At 44.7% G+C, this 22,619-nt stretch overlaps 1 protein-coding gene across 3 annotated transcripts in view; it reads right to left on the bottom strand.

Annotated features, from left to right (window-relative positions):
* Positions 1-1,565: 1,565 nt before the first annotated feature.
* The window catches only part of ZHX2 (zinc fingers and homeoboxes 2), a 69,544-nt gene continuing 48,490 nt past the window's right edge, over positions 1,566-22,619 (bottom strand). For all 3 annotated transcript variants that reach the window (XM_026842579.1, XM_026842578.1, XM_026842580.1), the window contains exons 2-3: positions 8,130-10,825; positions 1,566-2,824 (exon numbers count right to left, since the gene is read on the bottom strand). In XM_026842579.1, coding sequence (XP_026698380.1) covers positions 8,134-10,635 — 2,502 coding nt within the window. In that variant the 5' untranslated portion in view covers positions 10,636-10,825 and the 3' untranslated portion in view covers positions 1,566-2,824; positions 8,130-8,133. The remainder of the gene's footprint in view (positions 2,825-8,129; positions 10,826-22,619) is intronic.

Below are 22,619 nucleotides of genomic sequence, written 5' to 3'. Positions count from 1 at the left end.
GGCCCCGCTCTCAGCCACGCACCGTGGTGCAAATGCTGGGCTCCTGTGCCAGGGAGGCAAGGCTGAGCGAGAGGAATCTCAGCGTCAGCAGCCTATTTTCATCCATGTGCAATGAAACCCCACAGCCAAGGCCATCCTTAATGGCCGCCACGCACAATGTCCTGATTGTGCCTCACCACTTGCTCTCTCCTAGAAATGCAGCCACTGCGTCGGTATTAATTAAAAACAAAGCCTGCTTGCAATGCCCAGTTTGTGAACCCGTTCTGGCAGCCACACTGAAGCAATCCCTGGGGGGACCTGTGTTGCTTTAAGCTAAAGAAAAGGGGCCACCGGATCAGCTTTCCCTGATGAAACCTGGCGCCTGAAGGTTTGATATCGCACCACAACCTGCCTGCACAGACCTACCCAGTGCTGCCCTTCTGCCGATGCCGGCCAAGGCTGTGCTAGTCTTTTGCAAGCCTGTTTGTTTGCCGTGGAAGAGCTTCGGCTTTATTATCTGTGTGATGACAGACTCCAGGGCTGCTGCTATTGTTTTATTTCAATTGCAAAGAGCTTAAATCGCCCCAGTCCTTGCCCCCAACGCCACTGTGTCTGGGGCTGTACAAATACAGAAAACCCAGGTGGGTCTTGTTCTTCCTAAACCTCCTGCTGAGCTCCCTGGGTGTGCTGCTGGTTAAGCAAAGTAGGTCAGTGCTCCAGACACACAGACGTACACACACATCAGACAGGGGAGATACAAACTGGAATATTAAGCTGCCAAATGGTTGTTAAAAACTGTGCACCAGGGCAATTAAAATATTAGCATCCTTTCATGTAAGCAAAACAGACAGAAGTGGCAATTAGTTTCAGTTACAACTCTGGAGTCCTGGAGGACTGTCCTCCGAGGCATTTTCTTTTTGGCCACCTAGCAGTTGCATCCATCGATGTGACAACCCACACGGGGGTATGAACGTGATTGCGTGGCATCCACCTCCACGCATGCAGGAGTATGATGTACAGTGTTGCATGTGATGGGACATGTGCATATTGTCAGGCAGGAGCAAAGGCTGCTTCTCCACCTCTTGGCATTGGCCCGTGACATGAAAACAGAGCAAGCACTGCCCCATCCAGTCACTCCTCCTCAGAAATGAGCTAGACAGTTTTATTGAAAGTTGCTGAGCCCTTGCCCCCACCCATTGCAAAACTCCCTCAACACTTAAATGTTGTGCTGATGATTAATAAAAATAACTCCGTACAGATGATTTATGGGGACAGTCTCATTCATTCAGGTTGTGACTGCAAACAAAATAAAGGTTGCCCCTAAAGCCCTGTTTCCCAGATATCTGCCCCCCACACACAGGGAAGAGCTAACAGTAGGAAAATAAATATCAATAGTTTACCAAATTCACTTTAATCTGGTTAGTGTTTGCTAAGCCGATTACTGCAAAACCAGTTAAAACCCCAATCAGGGCTAGGAAGACACTGAGCTCTTGTGCATCAGGGAGAGCTGGTGGGGGTCAAGTTTGGGTTTTAAATGAAATCAAATTAAAAAAAAAAAAAAAGACAAGAAAAAAGTTACTAAAATGTTTAGCCTTTGTTTTATTGAGTTACAACAAATGAGCAACAAGTTAGAAAAGTTGGATTTATTCAAACTCCCTAGCATCCTCTGTGCAGCATACTGAAAGGTGGGTAAATTTTTCAAACCCAGCTTGTCAGAGAAATGCACTGGACGGCTCTTACACCTGCTCACCCACGCTCCTGCTCTCCTTCCTCCTCCTCACACGTGCACGGACAGTCACCCCCACACAAATCCAAATTAGCAGTATTTGAAAAAAAGTGCACCTGGGAACCTAGGATTGATCTAAAAATTTAGTGGCAAGGGTTAATCAGAAACTTCTGTTGTGCGCTACAACATCTAAAGCTGGAGGGCAGACTGTTGGTTTTGGTGTCCATCCTTGTACCAGCCCAAGAAACACAAGTTTGGATTATGAAGCATCTTAATTTCCTCACTCCAACCCCTCTGGGGGTTGTACTGCATGTTTAAACAAAAAGTGCTAAAAAAAGAAACCAAACAAAAAAGGCATTCTAGCCAAATCTTCAGAGACCCACAGCTGGGACTGGCTTGTGAAAAGCAAAGTACAGGAGCTGGAGAAGACTTGTCTTGTAGGAGCACAGAAAAGCAGAGATTTAAATACTTCAACCAGTAGCAGGTGGCCATAAAATAGAACAAAAAAGTCAAAACAACAAGAAAGAAACCAAACCCCAACCACTCCAGAACAACCCTCCCGGATCCTGTAATGCATTTAAGTGGGCTGAAATGTAAACCAGGGTGGGGATCTGGGCTCAGATGTTGATCCGCACCAAGACGACTCCAAAAGACTGCAGATCTGTCTTAAAATGCTTCAGAAAAAAAATCTACCTCCCCCACAAAAGACGTTTCCCTCCCCAAAACCAATCCCCAAATTTTGCAATGGCACTGTATGCAAGAATAACTTGCACCTATCAAAAAGTTAACAAAATTTCCACATTGTACAAATCTGTTCCAGTAGAGGAAGAGGCCGGGCAGGAAAGTGGGTGGGAGAGAAGCTAAGGAGAAACCTATGTACAAGGACCCTTTTCTTTCTTTCTTTCTTTTCTTTTTTAATGCAGTAGTAGAACTTTGGCACTATAAACGATCCCGTGATGATGCTCCACGAGAGTATTTCTTGCTGTGCCTCTGCAAGCGCAGTTTGAGACTTGGGAGTCACAACACGCTATCTCACCCCAGGCAGGAAAATAGAGGTTTCTTCTATTTTCAGACAGCATTTCCCCTTCAACATCAGGGCAGTGCAGCTGAGGAGTACCCCTGCAAAAATTATAAAAGCAGTGTATTATTTTTGAAGGCACTGTGAACAACTATTTGAACCGTCAACTAACACTGTGTCCACCTGCACAGGCAGTAGCTCTGCATTTTGTATTAACCGTACCCTGAAGCCTATCCCTATCGCAGCCTTATGCTGTGGTAGTGTACCAGATTCTTGCTGTATGTAACACCCAGCTAATAACTCCCTACAGATTTCTAACAGGGACATACAGCTCAGCCTCGACTCTGCTGATCTCTCCCTACTATACAACTCGGGCAGATCCTCACACTGGCTGAAAGATGAGTGCACGTGTGTTGGGGGCAGCTACTTTGTGGCACAGGACAGGTAGTGCTAAAGGTAAGATGACGTCAGGTCTTTCTCTGCCTGTAAATACTCTCATTAAATACTTTTTTTTTTTTTTTGCATGACTTTAGAAAATAATTATACAAACTGCAAGACAACGGAAAAAATTGCACAAGCCTGTGCTCTGCAGAGCAGCTCCCTGGCTCTGCTACAACCCCTGTACCTACATAAAGGCTGCACCATGGACCAGAGATTAAAAAATAACACCCCAAAACCAAAAAACAACCTTCAAATACTCACCTGCCTACACATATCCCCAGTTCCCAGCACAGAGCAGGGGCTCTATGATAAGGATTATGTTCAGCATATTTTTCCTTACTGAGGTGTGTGTGCAAGAAGTGCAAGCACCCACTCAGGCTGGAGCTGCATGCAGCAGCACAAGGCAGATTTTCTGTGCCGTCCTCCTCACCCATACTGCAGCAGTGCTTACCAAAACCTGAGCTAACCCGTTACTTCATACCTTTTATGAATGCTACTTCTAGGTCTGCTTTTTTCCCCAAAGCAGTGAGCTCTGTCTGGCATCTGCAATGCAGAAAGCAATGCGGTCGAGCCCAGTAAAAGGTCATGGGCTTGCAGCAACACCGAAGGCAGAAGTCCTCCCCATCCTTGTGACCTTCCCTCAATCAGCCCCCTGCTCCTCCTAACTCACTGGAAAATTTTAATTGCTGTTCTTAAGTCCTCCATTGCACTACAGCTTGGGTCTCTTAACATGCCTCACTGGTTTGGGGGGAAATGGCAAGTCCTCTGTGCTTTGGACTCACTCCCTGAAATGCTTTAGTGTGACCTGAATTCTGCAAAACCTACTGGTCAATCCTACACTGATTTCAGGATGGAGCCTTGGAGCCCAACACCAGTAACACACATTATATCTAGCTTAATGGATGAAACCCTAAACCACAAGGAAAATGAGAACTTGGACAGAAAGGGAGGGAAATCCCAGTGCTGTTAATTTTTACCAGTTCTAGACATCGAGGAACGCACTGGGCCACCAGCAACTGAGTGATCTCAGGTCCTGCAGTGGTGCAAAAGGGGTTGGAGACATCAAGATGCCCAGTACGATACATACAGAAGAAGCAAGGGTTGACTTCCTTCAGACTTTTTCTTTTTTTTTTTTCCCTCTTTCTCCCTGGTGTGCAACTCCCAGACATGGTTTTCCTTTGGCACATCTCCACAGAGTGGTGGTCACAGCCATTGAGAGCCAGGGCATGCATCTTTTGGGGTGTCTACCTACCTCGCTCCCACCATGAGCCACAAACGTTGGTGCCTACATCTTGTAGGATTTGGGCTTAAAATGGAGGTCATGAGATAACTAAAAAAAGTTTATGGTAGAGAAGGTGGTAGTGGGGAAAAAAAGTATGCTTCTGAGAAAAAAACCAAAAGCTCTGGGCTGAGGCAATACTGATCTTGGGAAAACCCCACAGGGAGACAACGCTGTGAAGAAAGCCAGCGGTAGCTGCCAACCACTCTGGCACGCTCTGGTTCCGCTCTCATGTCTGAGCTGCGATTTACTGTATTTAATTTAGGACCAGTTTCTGTTTGTCAGGCTTGTGCAAATGGGAACAATAGACCTAATTTTGACCCGTGCTGTTGGAAGGCAGGAATATCTCTATTGATGAAGCTAAAGCACTCTCTTGACAGAGCAGTTAGGCCCTGTTACATGAGGGATATGAGGCTTCATTGGGCAGCATCTGGAGCATTTTCAGTGATGGCTTTAGTGCACCCTACATCACCCACCCAACATTTTGAAGGCTCCAACACCCTATGGGGACAGGTCTCCCAGCCTCACTGTTTAGGAAACCTGACCTGTTCCACGGAATAAACCCAATTTTGCCAAAAGCTTCAGATACGGAGTTAGTAATGGAGCTTTTTCTTAGTCCAGGCATGGTATTTCAGAGCCTGGCATGAACCATGCTCTCACCGAGAGCAGGAGCTCATGAAACTCCCACTAGCTGCAGCAGCAGCATCTGCCAAACACCGATCAGTTTTGAAAACCTCAATTTTTTAAGGTGTAAGGTCTGTCTAGGCTGTAACACAAATATTCCCTAATAGTTTCAGAAACTCCTAAAGCTACACACCATGAGCAGAGAGTTTCTGAGATGGTCTGGAAGAGCTCAGGTTTTACAGAAGCTGCACACAAATTCAGCCAACAACATGAGTATGGAGATCAATCACAAAAAAACTTTAAACTATGTACATCAAGCGGAGAAAACAGCAACACCGTGAATATCAAAGGAGCATGTTTCTGTCCAGTGTAGGGTTCAGCAGTGAAAGTTTCACCTAATGACTATGGCTGTGTGAGAGTCAAGAGAAGCAGTCCCTTGTCAGCTCTTCTGTCCACCTCTTACATGTGGACAGGACCTCTACGGTACCGAGGAGTATGATGTCAGGAAAAATCAGACTTTCATATGACAACAGGCAGAAACAAGCTCTCCATCAGGTCTTACGCAGTCTTTGCTTCTGAAACATAACCTGGATGTCACCTAAGATAACATCTTGTTAATTTAACACCGAAGTTTTAGTTAAAAATTATGTAAGGTAGTCTTCACAAAGATAAGAGTGAAAGTTTATTCTGAAGGAAAAAGGAGCCAGTAGCTGGAATTTTTTCACAGGTCCTGTCAGCATTGGGTATAAAGCTTCCAGCTTTTGAGTCACAATGCCTGTGACAATGCCTCCATGTGGGCATCAGAGAGCAGGCACTTAGTTTCTGGACTAAGACTTACAGGAAGAATAAAGGAAAATGAAAAAGACTTTGGGCTTTTGTCAAATCCCCAGGCCAACATGCTGAGAAACAGGCAAAGAGCAGAGGACAAAATGGTTCTCTGATCTTACTGCATGGTCTTCATAGTGGAAGCCCTGCTCCAGTGCATCTCTTCCCAGTAGGTACATTTTACAACCAGCCACAGGAAAGCTCCTCATCAAAAGGATAACCTAGCAAAAGTTTAACTGAGATCAAAGTTCTTACTAAAATTCCTCTCTGGTAACACTTGAGTACCTCCACAACCCTGGAGCTTTATGGTCAGCATCTGTGCCAAGGGCTCAAAGGCAGGAGGTTCACCCCAATGTACCCTACACTGCCTCAGAATCACAAAAATGCAGGCACCAAACTTACACTGCTGGAAGAAGGCTCTTGCAGAGCTTGGTTTCATGGTACAAGAGGTTTCTAAGAAATAGTAATTTCAGGCAACCTCCTGCTTTCCTGCCCTCCTTCCCATTCCTTCTGGCAGTCCTTGGTCCGCTCCCTCAGTACGAACATTTATAGCTAGAAGGGGGAAGGGATCTGGAATAACTACCCTGAAAAAAATAAAATCCCACAATGCATTTATTCATCGTGCCTTTGATTTTAAAAGGCAGATCAGATCCTGGCTCTCCTTTCTTATGTTACTGAACAACCAACAGTGGCACCCCAGTGTGCCTCCAGCAGATGTTCCCATCTCCTTCCACCTTTAATCTCTGCCTTTGCCACACAGGTAACACAACCTCCTCCTTACATCCCTAATTACCAACTTCTGCAAACATAATGCTGGACAGTGTCTTGCACTGCAGTCTGGAGCTTTAAGATACTTAGTGATACAGATGCTGCAATAACATTTCTCAAAATTAGATGGCATAATTTGTAGTTCAAAATAAAACCACTGCATGGTTTCCCTTTTCAACTTGGAGAAAATGTCCAGGAGACTTCTGGACAAGTATTGCACAAGTAGAAAGTGGAGAGCTCTAGGCTAGCCAGCAGAGCTTGTCAAGAAAAAACTGCATCTCTGCAACAGACAGTAGTTCAATTCAAGTACTGCCAACTGCAATAGTAAAAGTCTTCAGTGCAAGTGTGGAGGGACTTCTAAACTTCTATCCATCCAGTTTTTTGTATTTTTTTTAAAAAGAAATGCTGAAGTATATTATACTTATTAGACACTAAAAAACTACTAACTCCTTCTAAAATAGGTGTTCTCTCACTGTGGCTGTTACTGCAGGGTGCCAAGCCTTCTGTGGGATGTTTTAGCTTAAGACAACTCCAGTTTGGGAGAGACAGACTTGGTTACACTGAGCACAAAATGTTACAGGCTCCAGTGAACTCAATTCAACATGCAAGTCAAGAAATGCTGACAGTGCTTGCTGTAGATTTATACCTGTGCAACTGTGATCAGAAACAGGCTTCAGGTCTCCAAAATAACACATTCTTTCACATTGTGAAAGATCGTATAAAACCCCCTTAAAGAAAAGCCCTGCAGCTTGCTTTTAAATTCAAGATCCTGTGAAGAAGAGCTGCTAAAACACCCACACAGCTTAGTCTGGGGCATTTCCTAAGCCTCTGAGCAAGCAGAACAAAGTCGGGTTGGAGACAGTTCTCACCTGCAAGAGGAAGAGAGCACATTTACATGAGTTGCTTCAGTCCCCACAACATTTTTTTTTTTTGCTTGCTGTTGCATAAAGAAACATCTCTGGCTTGGGCCCTTCCCCCAGTGACCTTTTATTCTGAGCAGGGCAGGATGCTGCAAAGGAACTACCCGAGGTGCAAAAACAGGCACAGCCTCTATTCAGGGGAGATCAATGATCTGTTAGCAAGGGGGATGTTAGCAACTAGTGTTACTTACTACTTCTTCACATGGCTCAGCTGGTATGTTTTACATCAAGTGTTGCTGAGGTTACATAGGTCATTTAAAGGCAAAAACTTTAAGGCTTAATCACTTATTGCCAAAAAAAGAGTCTCCCTTATGCAGGACTTGATCCACAGGAGACAAGAAACACGGCAAAGGGCACTAACCCCTCCCCTACCATGCAGTTGCTTTAATTTACAAGCAGGATGGGTCTCCCTTTTGTTCAGGCATCCAGCAGGCACAAAGATCCAGCAGGGATGGGCTCCAGTGATTTATACTGAAGAAGGACTACAGGATTCTGGAAGCACACCCAGACAGAGGCAGGCTCAGACAAACAGGGCACCATCAGCATTACCTGTCTATACGTGGGAATTGTCTCCAGATATACTTTCAGAGTCAAAGTCCGCCAGCTCTGCCTGGCCTTCGGGTGCCGTTTGGCTCCAGCTGTCTGTACAGTCCGATGCAGCATCATCCTCACCCACTGTCACCTCCACCCAGTTGACCTCCGCTGGTTCCTCGTTCTCCTCGCTGCCGTGGCCATCGTGGCTGTTGCACTCCAACCTGTCCGTACCCTCCGCTTGATTCCCCAACAAAGAGTCTTTCAGTGGTTCACAGTCTCTTTTAGCTCTCACCACTAGTTTCCCCCCATTCTCTTCATTCAGTTTTTTATGTTCCTGGTAATGCTGCTGAGGCGCCTCATTACCATTCTTTGGACTCTCGATGTGTTTTGATCCCTTTTTCTGGCTCTGCTCGTTACGACCATCAACAGCGTACTGTTGCTGGTACTGGTCTATCCATTTAAGTGACCCCGTTCTTAGTGAAGACCGGTTTTCCTTGAACCAGCGAACTATTTCAGTTCTTGTGAGCCCAGTCTGAGATGCTAACTGGTCATACTCCTGAGGTGATGGCCATTGGGTTCTTGCAAATGTGCTTTTCAGTAGATGAATCTGCTCTTGAGTTTTCTTAAATGTGGTGGAGGACCCAGATAAAGCACCAGGGAGCTGAGAGCTACTCAAGAGTTCTGCCTGGCTTATTGCACCGTTGGGGGTTCCTTGTTCTTTAATTTTTCTGTATGATCCCATTGAGTCCAAGACAGCTTGCTCCATGCTGTCCCTTATCTTTCTCCGCTCAGAAAACCATGAATCTATCTCCCTCCTACTCAGCTTAGTCTCCACTCGAAGCCTGTCCAATTCTCCTTGGGTAGGAAAAGAGCACCTCAGGAAACTTTCCTCAAGGGCCCTAAGTTGCTCTTGGGTTTTCTCTTTGAATCTCTGGGGAGTAAAATCTGTGTATGGGTGAAATGAACGGCTGTGTCGACCAGCTGAAGGTGCTATTTGATCTCTCCCTAAAGCATCACCAGGGATGTGCACTATACCCCTTTGACTTCTGTACCTGTGATCACTGAACCACTTCTTGATCTCGCTCCTGGAGAGACCCGTCGCCTCTATCAGCCGGTAGACTTCTGCGTCATCGGGAAACTGACTTGCCATGAAACTGGCCTTCAGCTCTGCTATCTGCTCCTTCGTCTTTTTTCGCTCACTGACTGGTGTCAGTGGTACAGTAGTCAACTTGGCAGGAATCTCAGGCACCTGAACTACATGAGGACGCTTGGCCTCTGGGGCATTTGATAAGGTTTGTATTGTCCTCTTTTGCCCCTGGTTTGGGGCAACAGCAAGTGTAATTGGTGAACAGGAAACGGTTGAACCATTTGACACAGGAGTCAAAACCAGACCAGTCTGGCCTAGTATCTGACAAGGCAAAGCTGTCTGGATGATGGGCTGGGGCATTTTTGCAGTTGTCAAAGGAGCTGGAAGGACAGTGATAGTTTGGGGAACTGCCTGGATAGTACCATTGAACATCTTCTTTCTTGCCTCCTCCACTTCTTCAGGAGACCAACTTATACCATGCTTCAAACGCTGCGTAGCAAACCAGATTCGGATTTGTTCTTCTGGATGTTTTGATGCTGCTGTCAACCATGACAACTCTGCTTGTGTTGGGTAAGGAAATTTATTAAAGGAGTTGATCATAGTTGCATTAGTGTCCAGTGCAGAGTTGTATTTGGTACTGTTCAGAGGTACCGGGACCTTGGGGACAAGGTTAATATTTGGTGGCAGCTGTACAGAGGGCATAACATGGGCTAACACATCTTGGAGAAGGTCTCCATTTATACAAGCAATAGCTTCAGTGGCTTCAGTGATGATGCGGGGGAGAGTGCCCTCCACATGGTTTTCAGTAACTCCCTCCTCTGGCTTTTTGGGACCCTTCTTGGTTTCCCCTTTAGGCTTTCCCAGTTTTGTCACTGGCGTTTTACTTGCACTAATTCCCCCATGAAGTGAATCATCACACTCTGCATTTTCTAGCCCAGAGCTTGGGACAGTGACATCGTTAGCAGTGGTCTCAATGGACTGCTCTAAAACAGTCTGATTATTGCGTTTAATTAATTTCAGTTTAAAGTTAGTCTCTCCCGGGTGGTATTTTGTGTTGTGGTCAGATAAAGAATCGTATTTTTTGGTTGTGAAGTTGCATTCAGCACAGACATACAGGGGGTTGAGAATGACATTTGGATGCTGAGTGTCAACATGCTCTGTAAATTCATTTAAGTTTTGTGTTGAGTAAGGGCAGTATTTACACTCATAACCACCCTGGGGTTTCTTAGACTGATTTTCAGCTGAGGATTTTGCCTCAACCACTTCGCAGTCTTTGACTGAGCTTTCTGAAGGCCAATTTTTTTTAGAGTCCTGCTGCAGTGCACCAGTCCCCTTCTCTTTAGGAGCCTCTATGCCCTCAGCTCCTTCCTGCTGCTCCATGACTTCAGAAGTTCGCACCATACAGGGAGTCGTGGACTTTCTTTTGCTAGCCATGGCAGCCACTGGCAGCAGGCTGTCGTCCCAAATGATGACTCTTTTTTTGACAGAGTGAGCAATCAACTCAATAGATCTTGCAAACAGCTCCAATCTTCCTTGATTATTTTACTCTGTTTTCTTTAACAAAGAGTTTCCACCCTGGCTGTGACCCTCAGCTCTACCAGCAGACCTGTCAGCTGCATGACACCTGTGAAACAAAGAATACGTTGTTAGGCACTGATCTATAAAACACAGATTTAGCAGAAAGCCACAGCTCAAGATATGTGCATTTACAAGGCCATTTTGGACAACTCCTCCTCCCTACCATCATCAACTTAGGAGTCAAAAAATCTCCTCACTACAAATAAAAGCAGTGGGTAATTCACAGTGAAGTGTGCCACAGGGAGCAAGTAGCTTTGAAACAAATAAGATGAACAGACAGAGGATTTTAATCTCCACTAGACTCAATGTGTTTAGCTGGAAAAGAAAGAAGATAGTGCTATAAATACTGCATCTTTTTATAGGAGCTGCAGTTTCTATTAATTATTATTTTGAAGCCTACAGATTTGAAACTGAGTGTGATTTATATTAAACTTAATTACTTCCCACTGTCACTTACCTTGTAAATATGTCTACTAAATGACTGTGGTTACTAACGATGGGTGATTTCTAAATAAAGCTATAGGGCCTGCCTTGGTTGCAAAAGTAAAGGCAGAAGGAAGAGTTAATGCAAATCAACACTTTCAAAGGTCTTTGTCTTACAGAGAAGCGGGTTGAAAGACACTGCAACAGATCTATGGAGGCTTATCAAGTCTCTTCTGAAACAAAAGTTTCCTTAAAACACCACTTTTCACTCAATATTGACAGACATAGCTAGGGAAGGCCACCGAAGCCCTTAGATACCTTTTAAATAGGGTCCCTTCCTGTGACCCTGCTGATATTCTCAAGCCTCAATTTGTGCACATCACTCCCTACAGGATTAAAAATCCTTTGTTAAGCATAATTCATATGTTGAAGTGGGAGTTCCCAAATGCAAGAATTCTGTGAAACATATTTTCAAAAGGATGCAAGTTCACCATCAGTCAGAGCAATCACAAAGAAACACTATACTAGCTGTTCTAGGATCCACCCATGCTCATCAGGAATAGGTGGAGGGAAGGAGGAGAATGTAGTTGTCAAAACAGTTTCATTAATTGAAAAGTTAAAAAAATAAAAAAAGTCACTCTCTTATTTGACAAGATGCTTTTCCTAATCAATCGACTTCAATTTGCTAAACTTCCCGATCAGACGGGCTCTGGATTCATACTACTTCCAGTCCTGGCAGAAAACTCATCTTTCACAATCAAGGAGTCCTTGCTATAGAGGCACTGTTGGTTTACAAACTAGAGGAGAATAGAAAGTGGAGATTTGCAGAGTGGGTAAGACCTACACTGATTTTTGTAGAAGTGTATTAAATGGAGAATCTGAAGTAGAGGTCTAATGAAAGATGTGCCAGCCATGGCAGGGGGATGGACTAATTGGTCTTTAAGGGCCTCTTCCAACCCAAACCATTCTGTGATTCTATGATGTTGTGTCTAACCAAATGCAGATTTTCTTATTGTGAATAGCATCCAGTACCCAGCAGATATGAAGATCAAATGAGATAAAATCCCACTGCAGTTATATCTGGACAGATCCAACATCAGCAGACAGTTTATAACCACATCAGCGCTGTCCCTGAACCTGCTCCTCTTGCTTGTGCATTGGCACAAGAGCCAAAAGAGTTGTTCTAAAACCAGCTGCTAACTTCTCAGTTCTGTCTGCAGCTCATGAATACTTTGCAGGTTTCTAGAACATATTTCTGCTACACTGCCCATCACAGATCACACCACTCCTGTTTATGTGGAAACTCGAAATACACTGTCAGAGGAAGCAACTCCAGCTGGAGCGAAGAGCAGGGATGGCAGCTTCCAGCTCCATGTACTCAAAACCCAGCATGAAGCAATTCTCCATACACACAGCACTTCATACACTAATTCCCCATGAAGCACCTTCACAGATAAGGGTCTTGCAAAATGCAAGCTGTGAAACGCTAAATGCACACCACAGAGAAGATGCTGTGCAGAGATGCTATTTGATATACTGCAGGTGCCCCATCAAAACTGCATGGCTGCTCTGCATTCATAGCCACCACCTCCCCTGCACCTCCAGCCCAGACAGGCTGGGGATGCTCCTGCACGCCCGCTCTGATTTGGTGAAGCACTGAAGCATCTGGTTGGCTTTCAAGTGTCCATTTAAGCTCCAGGTGCTTCCCTGGGAAACAGAGCATCTTTGCTCAGCTCTGTGAAACAGGGATGGGGTTGCCTGTGGGTTTATAGCTCTGCCGCGGCCAGGATGACAGAGCGTCATTTCCTTCTAACTTGGGATCACCAACATTGCCATCATCATTCCCCAAAGCATTAGCAAACACCTCCTCTTCTGTTTCCTTTTTCCCTTCTCCCTTTTAATAATAAACAAGCAGATGAACAGTGGAAGAAATGCCTGATTTTCTACAGATTTGTACTGACTGACCTTTAAACTGGATTACGCTGAATATTCTCTATTATTTCCACATATTCCTCCAAAATTCCCTTCTACTTCCTCTCACAATCATCCTCCCACAAAGTATTTTGGTTGTGATCTGTGTCTTGCTGTGTCCCACTGCAGATGGGATCAGAAGCTAGAAACAAACACGCAAATGTCCAAACACCCATCTTCCTGGCCACCCATTTTTAATGATGCTTGTAGAAAATAAACTAGCTTTGAAGCTGCTTCTTTTGTATCCAGTTTGGTTGAAACAGGCCACAGGGTGAGAGAAGGGGGAAGATTAGGCCCTATAAGACTGGCTGCTGCTGGAAACAGGGTGAAGGTGACCATGTCACCTCACTCTGCCCTGCAGATCCCACCATTGACTTTCATAGATGAGGGAAGGGAGGCACAAGGCAGTACCCTGGAACAGTGTGGTAGAGATAAGGATGGAACCATGGCTCCAGGGATGCTCCTCCACAGCTCACTTTCCCTTCCAGGCCACACAGCTACACCTAACTGTCTGCTCCTTTTCTGATGTGTGACCTTCTGCAAAATTCATGTGGCAACATCATCCAAAGGAAGAAAATTCAAAAGACATCAAAGACAGAGCAAAGCTTATTTATATTTCACTGAATATCTGCCTCCACAAAGGAAGAGAGAGCTAAGAACAAAAGATAAAGAGATGAGATGGAAGAGAAAGAGTGGAGAACGAGAAACATCTAGGTTAAAACTTCGAATCAATCAAAGGTTTCTTTAAAAGTTAGCCTAAATGTTTTGAATTCCCCAGTCTCTGGAAGCTCAGCAAGCTCTGCTGCATTGAGTTGCTGCACTGAGCTCCCACCTCTCATGAGGACATGAGGATCAGCCCCAAGCAAGAATGCTGATACAGAGGAATAGCCAAGGTCCCTCCAAAACATATATATAAATGGGTGGATGGATGAAAAATTCTGTCTGCTACAGTTTTACTACAGAATTGTACATATCGTTGCTTCTCTTCCATCATCTATTCCACAGAGTGGTTTTCTGCATGTCTAATTGCTGGTTTGCTAACTCTACACTTTGAATAATTTTTCTGCCACACGAGAATCACTATCCACTGTAGAAATAAAGTCAAATGCTTCTTTTTGGAGGTCAGTAACAAAACCAAATGAGTTTCAGTCCAAGATGTGCAGTTTGAGGGGGGTCATGACTAGCTAGATATCATCTCTGCCCCTTCAACCAATGTCCTGAAAGAGAGGGAAGAAACAAAGCCCAACACCTGCATGAGCAAGGAGAGTTTATTGGTACCTCCAAGCCATGGTCCCTGCTCAGTAAGGATGTCATTTGCAATAAATCAATACACAGTTGCTAAGGAAGATGGACCATGGCACATCTCTGGGACCTGCATCATGTACATCGCAGAAGCTGCCACATCTCATCCGAGGACATTGGAGAGAGTACCAGGAGCAGCTCACATGAGCCACTCGCCCCACACAACTTTAAATACATGATGTTGCTCCTGACAAAGCTGCTCATGATGCCACTTCAGCTCCTCCAATTCAGGAGCAAGGTGGCTCTCCCAGGCTGTTCTGCTGGAGCTCAGCGTGTATGGGAAAACACAAACCTAACCCCCAAACCTCCAGATTTCACCTGCATATGTCTGTTCCTCCAACTAGTGATGACTACCAAAATTTGGGGGTGGGGGGAGGAGAGAAGATACCCTTCAGCAACAGCCAAGGCTTAGAGAACAGCATGTCCTGATGGGAACCCAAGCTACACTTCATCATCCGAGCTGTGTCCACGGCCCACACATCACTTTGAGGGGCAAAATTCACATCTGAAGCTTGATAAACAAGGCTGCACCATGGACAGGTCAACCTTTATCCCTAAAGCTGGCCTGGTTCACTATGTTTCGTTACAGATAGAACCCTGGACAACCGACCTCCTTTTTGGGCTGCTGCCACTGTGGGGTGCCCATAGCCGTGGGGCACAGCAGTGCTGCTGTCAGCAGCCAGTCCTCCTGGACATGGGGATGGAAGACAGACTTCACCCCTCCTGCTCACCTGCCACATCTCCTGCTTGTCTTGCCGTAATGTGGGGGCAAATAAAAAGAAATACAAAATAAAACCATCTTTTTGTTTTGTTTTGTTTTTAAATGAGCAAACACATAAAGCAGCAAAAGGTAACCAGGTGAAAACCAAAACCACTCAGCTCTTAGCAGACAGCTGCTGTCATGAACGAAGTCCAAACCAAACCACAGAGAGCTCATGTGCAGGAACAGCAGCTTTTGCTTTGCTTTGGCAAAGCCATCTGCGACAAGAGTGTATAGGTCAGAAGCAATGCGTTCTTCTAAACCTATCTCCCCAAAAGTGCATTACAGCAGTTATAAATGAGGCCCTAGTCTGCTTTTTTAATTTCTGAAATTTATTTCATTTGTTTAATTAATGAAATAACTCAGCCACAGTGTTCTGATTTTTCAAACTCCTGTTAAAATGGCTCTGGAGCATCCAATGCGAGAATGAAGTAAAATCTCTTTGTCGACTCTAGGAAACACCAGCTTTCCTACCTGGTCACCTGGCCCCAGACTGGGGAAACTGTGGACAACCACAGAGGGAAAATAAATCATGCTTTTAGGCATGATTGGCACTGGAAAATGTTTGCCTGTGTAGCAATGACACCTTCCAGCAGCAAAAGATAACTGTAGAGCTCAAGCAAAGGGATGGAAAAAATAAATCAAAAAGCTGCTTCTTGCTGAACATCGAAATCTTTTTACTCTCCCCCATCTTTCCCTTGTGCCCATAGCTAGTTTTATACCCTGCCCCTCCCCCCAAAAGCAAGTATTTGGGTAGAAACTGAACTTCTTTCCTGCAGTGCTCTTGCCACATGGGGTCCTCTGAGGTGGTGGCAGAGTGGGTATTTTCCATGGCAGCTGGGACACAGCCTGGTCACACAAAGCATCTGCCAAAACCCTGAGAGCCGGGGCTAGGGAAAGTGTCAGAGCAGTAGATACAGGGTGAGATGCTGTCTGTCTTCTCTCATACCATATAACGTAAGTCTGAAAAAGGCTGTCCAAAGACAACCAAATTTGAAGGGATGTAAAATTAAAAAGCAGGGAAAACTTTAACTTTGGCAGAAAGGGAAAAGAGAACCAGAAATATCATCACTTCATGCTGCATCTTGCTTCCAGCTGAGGGCTGGAAGAAACTAATACAACAGAGGTTGAAACAGGTGGAAACCTGTACCCAGTGCAAATGCATCTTTACTTTTCACAGATATAAGCTGCTTTTTTTTTTTTTTTAATAAAAAAAATCCCAAACAAACAAAACAGGAAGAAAAACACTTTAGTGACACTTCTGTGATTTACCAATAAAAGCTTCCTTATCTTTCATCTCACTGCACCATTTGCTCTGCCCTGTGCTAGCAGAGAGTTCCCAGCACCTGGCCTCATCCGAAAATGAACAGTGGGAAGACCACCACCACAAGGATACCTGCAAATAAGCGCAGAAATACAGGGGGTTTCATCTGCAAGGGCCAGCTGACGTTTAAAGAGGGTGGAAGCATTTTATTACTTCATTGCTTCGGAGCTCAGTCTCCATGAACAGCATCCTCTCCGCTACACAGCGTAAGCAACAGCTAATTACACCCTTGTAATTAAACTCACTCTCCCGTCCTCAACCCTCCCCCACGTCTGAACACGATGTTTAATATCACAAAGGTACAAACTCCTCATTACAGCTTTCCCATGCCCCCTCCCCAGCTTGGGGATGCAGCAGGAGTAACAGAGGAGGTGCACAGCACAGCACCAGCCAGCGCTCACTAGCGAGGACTTCTTGGACTCAAGTCTTTCAGTCCCTGGGGTTTTTGACATACCATCCTACTCTGTCACGCAGTAAGTGGATTTCTGCAAACCTCAACATGGATGCCACACTCTGCCCTTGGATGCCAGGCAAGCCCTGCTGCCCACCGCCTCACAAACACCCCACGTTGCTTTTAAAGCAGAGACACCACTGGCACCACTTTTTCCCCGAGCTGAAGAATTTGCCCCCCCTCTCAGGACGTGTGACCAACCACACATTGATGGACCTCAGTGGGTCTTAATTTCTGGCTAGCTTCAATGATGGTCCTCTCCCTCCTTTATGCTCGAGGGACCCTGGCCTCTCCAGGACTCAAAAGCACGTGTCCTTGGGAGCATCTCCTCTTTTAACACTTGACTTCAACTGCGTGGCTGCCCAGAAGTCATGCCCATAGAGTTTAGAGCAGAGCAGAAACTAATTGATATTACATGACAGTATCATAACCCTCCCACAACCGTCTACTCTTCACCCACAAAGGCTGCAGCAACGCAAACACATGCAGCACAGAGCAGAGCTATCCTGCCCCATATCAGAGGTGCTGAACTCACATTCATTAATGTTGCGGTAATACTACATTCCTACAAATCCAAGGATCAGAGGCAAGATACACATTTCATGGTGCAAAAAAAGGAACATGCCTAGGGTGATGTTTTTCCTTCCTTACAACTGTTTTTAGCATGCAGCTGCTACAGTAATATCAAAAAGCACATCAGCTAGCACAGCAAAAAAATGCTGTTGCTCTCCACTGTGATAAAACACTTAAAAACATTGCTTAATTACATGCAGGAGAATAAGCAGAAGCAAACCAGAGCAAATAATTCCTGCATGATGGATTGCGACTGTAATGATTTACAAAAGAAAACCACAAAAAGGGAGGCAGGTTTTGTGAACTAGAGCAGAGCTTTTAAAACAGCATTTAAGTCAGAGCAGTCTAGAGCTCCAACACTTCTGCAGTTCTTTGTAAGCCGAATAAAACACAATTAATGGGGAGGTATACCGAACATTACAGCAATAATTTTTGCAGAGGTGAAAAAATAAATTTGAAAGTGCTATACATCTTTAATTTGCCTATGTCAGTGTAGACATTTCTAATTAGAAAAAAACCCATGCAGATGTTTGTAGCAGGGTGCCATGGCCATGAGTTTTTGTCTACAGAGAAACAGAAATTGATAATTTTTCTTTCTTTTAAAGACCAGAGGCTCACACTTTTCAAAGGCAATCAGCAACTCAAACTGCCTCCAGGACTCTTGACTCCCCCAGCAATGTGTCCTGTGAAAGTGGATGTCAACACGTCTGTGAACGGGGGCAGAAGCAAACACAGCACACATCCCGCCTCTGCCTTGCACCCCTACAGCATGGTCACTGAGAGACTCTATAAAAATACATAGATAAAACAAAAATGAGGATTTTTGGTGGAGATGGGCTGAGGGTAGGATGAAATGGGGTTTCAAAAGACACCATCGGTAGTAGAAAACCCTGGAGAACTGCGTGCCTAAGCCAATCCATGTGAAAGCTGCCTCTTTACGTTAACAGCTCAGCTGCAATGTGACCACTATGTAGAGATAAAGAAACTTATTCTGGAAAACACAGATATTCTGGAAAAAAAAACCCTCTGTAGGCTTTACCAGAATAGGTTGTGTCAGGCAGTACCGCGCAATAGGCGTATTTCAGAGTACACCGCTCACGGGCTATTCTTTTGAACTAAAATGTTCTCATTCATGCTGCTGCAAAGCCAAAGACATGGGAAAAATGGTGGGTTTTCTGTGCTGCATGTTGTACAAATGCAAGAGGCCAACTCGTTCCCAGAAAAGGGGAAGCTGAACATTGTGTGCTCTGAATTTTCTATTATAAGTACTCATCTGCAAGCACTGGTTTGTATTTTTTTTTTCTTTTTTAAATGTAGACTTAAGTTTAGTTGCTAAAAAATGGAATGGGCCTGATTTTAGCTTTTTTGCTCTCAGAAAGTGATAATCCACTCAAGATGGAAAACAGTACCTTACAGACCGGTTCATGCCCTGAAGCAATATTTATATTGTAGCAATGGTCACTTGTCCCACCCAAAGCAGCTGCCTTAAGCTTAGGCTAGGCAGAAGATGGTCCCTCTCCAGGTGGGTGTACACTACAGGATGGATAGGGCAAGCAAGGGGAAGGAGAGTGAGCACTTGAGTGCCACTGTGACAACAAAAAAAAACAGGTTTCCTTGCTTCCTGGTCACTGCTTTCTCCTCAGGAAAAAAAAAAAAAAAAAAAAAAAAGGCTGGCAACCCACAGCTTGCACATGAAACAGGGCTTGTAGCTCCCACTGGTTTCTGAAGTTGGCGCGGTCCAGGAAAAGCTTTTATCCTTGTAGTGTGAGCTTCTGCCAGAGTACCTGCTTTGGTGCCCTGCTGAACACACAGCTTAGCTGGTGCCCTCCACCAGAGTCACAGATGCTCAGGGACAGAAAGAGACCCAAAATGCCAGTGGCATCTACGACTGTGTATGCTCAAAACCCAAAAGGTGCTAACGGGTACACTCCTGGGGCCTTGCTCTCTCCTTTGGGAAGGAAAAACATGAACCAACCTCTTCCAAGCAAGAAGATGTATGAACCACCCATGGAAGACACAGCCAGATACATCAGCAGATGTTCTCAACATGCACAGGGGGGGCTGAACCTGTGTCCAACACCCTCCAGCAGTGGCTTCCAGGAGCATTGAGCTCCAACGCTTAGTCACACCCTCTGTCAAAAATTATCTCCTTTAATCAGTGGTGCATTTACTCCTAGGGTGGGTACTTGAATGTTCATGAGAGAAATAAAGACCAACAGATTTCTTAGGAGAGAAATAGAAACACTATAAAAACATTCATTCTAATTAGTTTAATTACTTGTCTGTGCAGCTCACAGAATCCTCATCAGTGGACTGGATTAAAGTGACTGGATTTAAGTAATTATTCATGTTGAGTTTTTATCCAGCACCATGTGGTGGGAGGACAAGAGACTCACAGATACAAAACAAAAATTATCTGTAGACACTATCTTCAGCTATGTGGGTAAAGCCTGGGTGTATCTGTCTTTGATTTTATGCAGGAGAAAGATAGTTTATTCTGTTTGAATGTTCAGCTTAATTTCTTTTCAGGTATGCTTCTAAAGAGTGAATTTTTCTCTGGAAAAGGCAGGGGTTCTGAAAGAAATACTCTTTGCTTAAACAACTTCTAGTCATAATTTCCTATTTGTTAAGATCAAACAACAGCAACGTCTGGTCCCCTTTCTCCTTCATGTTAACCATCATTCCGTGACACTGCTGCCTAGATAGGGTACAGCTGTATATCTTTCCTATATTATTATGTATCTTATATCAGAAAGAAGATAGGCTATGACAGAATCAAGACATTTCATTTCTTTACTCCACGTGCTTACAAAACTTAACAGTACAGAAGTTTTTCTGCTTTAGTACTTCTCAAACCTCGTCTCCCTTGGCAAATTTTTCTGCTCTGGGAACCACAGCACCCTGCCTTTAGTCAGCTGTCAATTTTTTTCCAAGTAAAATTATCAGGGCACTCACAAACTATTCTGCAGAACTGCAAAGGGAAAACAAAAATCACATGCACATTTATGGGCATCCCCTTGCATGGCTGCAGGGTAGAAATAAAACTCTAGTTTCTCAAAAAAACTTTTTCAATTCTCAAGAAGTAGTTCCTAAAGCCCTGCATTTCTTGGCTCAGGCAGCACATGGCACACATCACAGCAGGAAACAGAAAGAAAAGCACCCAGAGGACCTGACAGAGGGGAAAGAGTGAGGGCTGAGGCCAGGAGACAATTTGGTGACCACTTCTTAGAAGGGTTCAAATTTGAGGGGAAGAGAAAGGAGAAGAAATCTGTGTCACCAGGATGTCAAGTCTGAAGAAGACAGGCAATACATGCAGACTTATGGGATGCCTGGCCAACTGTTTGTCCAATATGAGGAGCAGCCTTTGCATCAGCCTCATCCAAGAGCACTGAAGGAGTGTACAGAGTTCCCAAAAGAGAGGAAGGAGCTCAATAATTAGCACAAAACATTAGTAACCTGCGTGTGTCTATAGCTGCACACCTCCCCCTTTGACTCATTCACTATGTGTTAGAAAAACGCAGATGGTTTGTGATTTATAAAGCTGATGAGTCACTGTACCTCTTTCCCCACCCCAAGGGCTTCTCTGTGTATCTTCGCATTCTCTGATGAGGACTACAGATGAGAGAAATAAAACACTACAAGCAGACTAGCATAGCATCTCCCTCCCACAGGATGATTTTAACTGTGCCCCCCAAACACTGTTATTCTTTTCTCCTGCCCCCATTTCCCTCTCCACTCATCTATGCTCCAAAGAACTCAATGGCTATCGCTTCAAGTCATCCAGATTGACACTGCTTACGCAGTCTGAACCTTTGCACCACTGGGAAAAGCTTCAGTACACAATAATTTCCCCTTTTAAACATCAGGTGTGGCTTATAATTGTAATAACAAAAAATATTAACTTCCTGAATGAAAGTCTTGAGCTATGGTGCCAGATTCTATCAGAGGAAGCCCAAAATCTGGGTCTGGGGTGCAAAGCAGAATTCTGGAGCCCACCACACTGAATACTTGTACACCGGTGTAACAGAAACATTCATCGCAATATTTCCAGAAGCAGGAATTTCAACACACCACCTCTGAAACCAAATCACCCCTGGAAACCGCCAGATGAATTTTCAGAGAACCTGAACACTGGTGTCTTCCAAACTCAGCCAGGTGATACCAAACAAATCTGATGTCCAAGGCACTTCAGAACTGCTCTAATTTTAAGCACATGAACCGTCAGCTGTTGGCCTAACTCACACAGTTCAACACCCTGATGAACCAAAGAGGCAAACCTCAGGCGTCCCACATCTACACACCACATTTCTGTCTGGGGGTGCAAACAAACCCCCATGCATGTACTGCTGCTGGCTCGGGGAAGCACACTGCAGACACCCAGGCTGTCTGTACCCAGTCAGGTCTCCTGCTCACTAGCCAAATCCAGATTAATAACCTTAAACTGATAGTAGATGTGGCACATGTGCTTCCCAACCTGGATTTCTATTTAGGAGACTCCAAGTGATACACGTGAACTCTTGTATTGCTGGGAAAACACATCTCCTTCCTCAAATCTGACACATTTTTTTCGCAGTTATAGCTGCTGTCCACTCTCCCAACTAAGACAGAGACAAAAAGCAGGTGTATAAGGTCAGCAGGCCACATCTCTGCTGTCCTAGCACACGGGAAAAGTGGCTGCTGCTGGTTAACAGGAATGAGGTGCTCACAAGAGTACTTGCCTATGCAGTGCTCTGCATCAGTCTGACCTCCTTGGCTCCCTCTGGCCCTTGTGACAAGCAAGTTTGGTTCTGCTGAGGGGCTTTGTAAGTATTTTGGGTGTAAACAGGATTCACTCTCATCTTGTCACAGTTTACATTAAGTTTTGTTGTGCTCTACTTGCTTAAAGGAAAGACTGCTTCAGAAGTGGCCCTGTATCAGACCACGAAAAACATCGTTTCACATTTGGAGGCTTTTCTTCTCCAAAAGCAATGACATGACTTTCACCAACTGTGTTAAATACCTATCTTTTCTGGATCCTTTCCCCTCACATAGGGGTC

Source organism: Athene cunicularia (assembly GCF_003259725.1).
Source record: "Athene cunicularia isolate RWA chromosome 2 unlocalized genomic scaffold, athCun1 chr2_part1, whole genome shotgun sequence".
Lineage (NCBI taxonomy): Eukaryota > Metazoa > Chordata > Aves > Strigiformes > Strigidae > Athene > Athene cunicularia.
The sequence above is the reverse complement of the archived record's forward strand: the minus strand, read 5'-3'. Positions and strand labels throughout refer to the sequence as shown.